Genomic DNA, 3,839 nt, shown 5'->3' with positions numbered 1-3,839 from the left:
AAAACAAGATAATTATTCTTACACAATCAGTTCTTGCTTAGTAAATCAGCCTCAAAACAAGATCAAAAAGACTTTTTGGCTGATATAAGATTTTAAATCTTGGTAAGATGGACAGTTTTTGCAGTGCATCAAGTTTAGCTGAAACAGACGGGACTTCAGGTTTTAACAACATTCGGTCATGAAGCTTTGCAGAAATGTTTTTAGACAAAAATAATCTGATTGTGTGTCTGGTGTGTGTCATACACTACAACGAACAACTTCCAGAGTCAGCATTGTTTCCATCAGTGACTCTGTCCAAATGTTCAACAAGTCCCTCCCACTACAATCAACAGCACCAAACTACGGAAGACTACTGCTGCCACACCAGAAAAAAACTAAAATATTTGTATCGTGCTACAACGTGACAAGTTTATGTGAACAATATGTTTTGTTTCAACATTTTTTCAATGATTTACATACTAAATATTTTTGTTATTACAATAAACATGTTTTTAAATGACATCACATAGTTGTTTTGTAATATGATATTCAAATAAAAAAAATCATGTTAACACAAGTTTATATTGTAATATAAAATAAAAAATAATACACTGAACAACATATGGGTTACAAGGAATAAAACAAACACTTGGAAAACGGGTCAAAAAAATTTTTTTCCGAGTTTTAAGATTTAAGTCAAGATGTTGACTGAACATTCAAAACTGTGGAAATAATTAGATATTTTTTAAATATTGCTAGAAAGACCAAGTGTTTCAYACTGATATTCAGAAAAGATTTTATTTATTTTTTAAATATAAACCTGTTAATGCACATCTGGAATTATACTTTTAAATAACTTCTTAAAAATCCTGATAGTTTAGACTGCAGTGAGTTTTAAAAGATGATATTTAAGATGATTCTCATTATTATGTAATCTACTTTAATAAGTTAAAAAGGCATAATTTCAAACTGATTGACCAATGCTTTGCTCTATTTTGTTGTTTACAGAATAAAAAAAATCAAACAAATGGGTTCAGGAGCACAACAGTGTTTCCTCTTGTTTATTCTCATTTCCACCTTAATCTGACATTTTAGCTTTAATCTCAAAACTGGGGAAAAAACAACAAAAATGTTTTGTTTTGTTTTTTTCTTCTCTATTTTTTAGCAGCTTTTTTCCTTTGTTTGTGGTGGCAGCAATACACTTCTGTAAAAACAAATATGAATTCAACACTTAAGTGCATTAAATTGTCTCTTGTAATATAACAGAAATAAATTAGTCTTTCCTACTACACAACGTTTGTGTTAAGGAGGCATTCAGCGATATCCCACAACATGAAAAGTAAAAGTAGAAAACAGTACTGTTGTATAACATACAAAAAGATCTACACATGATCAAAATAAAATATTGACTAAATGTCTAAAATAAACCAAGTCACTGGTGATAAAGACAGTCCAGTATCTGTCTGTTAAACACAGATTTGCATTTTTAATAACCATCAAAAAGTTTTGCTTCATCTGTATTTTAATGGTGCTCTAAAAGAAACATGTCCCAAAATACAAACTCATAAATAAAGTTATGTAAAAAAAATGAATGTAATTTATTTCATTTGCTTATTTTTATCATTCATATTAAATTTAATTTAGTGTTAAATATAAAAATATTGTTATATAGCTGATTTAAGGAAGTTGTTTAGGTCCAGATTCAGAGTTTAGCTCTATAATGTTCGATGGGCTTGAGTCATGTTTAATAATAAAACACTGCAGGGACCAGAAAGATTCAAACAGACAAACGCTTGTGTCGCTGCAGCCAAAGGCTCCTGGTGTCCTGCTTTAAAGAACTTCTGTCAGCGTCAGCGCAGATCTCATTTATAAAAGAAAATCAGATGCTGGGATGTTTGGTTGGGAAAACTTGGTCAGAAAACATGTTCGACAAGAAATATTGTTTGAAATCCTAAGATATACGTTAGTTTTTTTTTGCATCTACTGCRCATACAGGTTCAAAGGAAGGATTTGGAGATTGCCTAATTTTCTTCCAGTGGCAGATTTTATGAGACYGACTTTTAGTTGTAATGATAAATGATAACAGATTATATCCAAATACAGTGTTTCAGCATAGATGTAAAATATATATATACCATGGACAGTTACAAAAAAAAACAACCAAAAACCTCCTCCTATGACGAGAAAACCAGATTGTCACTATAACAGATGAATATGAGGCAGAAAAAAAAAAGGCAGTGTGATGTTTAGGAGAYGACACAGCCGGTGTCTTTCTGCGGCTTCAGGTCTGGTTCCTTCATCGGCTTCACCTCCTCRTCTTTGGGCTTGGCCTGCAGGAAAACAAATCACCCGTCACTTACAGAAAACAGGTCATTCATCAGCTGCAAGTGCTGAACAGAAATCAAGTAAAAACAGATTATTCATTATTTATTTTAATGACAAACAGGACATTTTTGAAGAAATGTTAAAATGTCTCAGTGCTGCTGGAATTCTGATCACCATCACGTTTCTTCTCTTAAGTCCAGGAATCATTAAAAACAGGACCAGAAGGTTGAAACCACCATGGATGGGCACCCCATATTGTCCATATAAGCTCCACCCCTCCTTATAAACAACTGGGTCAACGTCCTTTTTTCGGCAATCGTCTTTTTTGACACGGTGGCCCCCCTCGACAGCTGCCTCACAATGACGTCCTCTCGGATCCACGGCACACTTTTCAGGCATTTTGTTCATGGTTGTCCACAATTTTCCGAAACCAAGCATTGACATTAAAACTCGCCTTCATCAACAAGGTCCCCCTCTCCCCCTCTCCCAACTTCTGTATATGGGCGGAGTCAGCATTTCAGCATCCAATCAAAACGTTCATTTCATGCATGATTTGCGTGATGACGTCAATTGGTAAAAGGTCCATTCTGACCCCCGCACACGAAGCGTTAAGCAGGAGTCATATTGTTTTCTYACTGTTTTTTTTCAGTGATTTTTGGTCAACCGTAGCACAGAAACGGCAGCACCAATCAACATGAAATTAGTCAGGACTGTAGAAGAGTCTGACCTACACTGCTCCAGCCAACGGTTTTAAGATAGACCACATAATTGAGGAGGGGGCTCCTTTCAAAGAGGGGGTGTCTGGACATGTAAAAATGCTTATAACAGAAACTGTTCAACATAGAAGCTTCAGGTTTCTTTTGTTGTTTAGCTCTGATGAAGCTCTTTCCATCAGGCCCACCAATCAGTGCCCCCACCCCCCGGACCCCCAATGTATCTGAAAAAGGGGTATCTGGACATGCAAAAATGGTTACTGCTCAAAAACTATAAAGCTCAGGAGCTTCATATTTTCTTTGGTTGTTTAGCTCTGATGAAGCTCTTTCCATCAGGCCCACCAATCAGTGCCCCCACCCCCCGGACCCCCAATGTATCTGAAAAAGGGGTATCTGGACATGCAAAAATGGTTACTGCTCAAAAACTATAAAGCTCAGGAGCTTCATATTTTCTTTGGTTGTTTAGCTCTGATGAAGCTCTACACATCAGGCCCACCAATCAGTGCCCCCACCCCCCGGACCCCCAATGTATCTGAAAAAGGGGTATCTGGACATGCAAAAATGGTTACTGCTCAAAAACTATAAAGCTCAGGAGCTTCATATTTTCTTTGGTTGTTTAGCTCTGACGAAGCTCTACACATCAGGCCCACCAATCAGTGCCCCCACCCCCCGGACCTCCAATTTATCTGAAAAAGGGGTATCTGGACATGCAAAAATGGTTATAGCTCAAAAAATTTAAACATAAGAGCTTCAAATATTCATTGGTTGTTTAGCTCTGACGAGGGGCTAGCCATCAGGTCAACCAATGCCCCACCCCCACCC

At 36.7% G+C, this 3,839-nt stretch overlaps 1 protein-coding gene and 1 long non-coding RNA gene across 4 annotated transcripts in view; one reads left to right on the top strand and one right to left on the bottom strand.

Annotated features, from left to right (window-relative positions):
• Positions 1-2,972, top strand: part of LOC106526874 (uncharacterized) — a 34,418-nt gene extending 31,446 nt beyond the window's left edge. Inside the window, exons 3-4 of one of the 3 annotated variants that reach the window (XR_001311317.1) lie at positions 2,265-2,348; positions 2,505-2,972. This is a non-coding gene — a long non-coding RNA (uncharacterized LOC106526874). Of the gene's footprint in view, positions 1-2,264; positions 2,385-2,499 lie in introns of all 3 variants that reach the window. The other 2 variants (XR_001311316.1, XR_001311315.1) reach the window with 2 other exon arrangements.
• brox (BRO1 domain and CAAX motif containing) overlaps positions 1,008-3,839 on the bottom strand; it is a gene marked incomplete at its 5' end in the record, with an annotated part of 13,331 nt that continues 10,499 nt past the window's right edge. The window contains 1 exon segment of the mRNA XM_014021590.1: positions 1,008-2,309. Coding sequence (XP_013877044.1) covers positions 2,226-2,309 — 84 coding nt within the window.

The sequence above is a fragment of the Austrofundulus limnaeus genome, unplaced genomic scaffold, assembly GCF_001266775.1.
Source record: "Austrofundulus limnaeus strain Quisiro unplaced genomic scaffold, Austrofundulus_limnaeus-1.0 Scaffold298, whole genome shotgun sequence".
NCBI classification, from domain to species: Eukaryota; Metazoa; Chordata; class Actinopteri; order Cyprinodontiformes; family Rivulidae; genus Austrofundulus; species Austrofundulus limnaeus.
The sequence above is the reverse complement of the archived record's forward strand: the minus strand, read 5'-3'. Positions and strand labels throughout refer to the sequence as shown.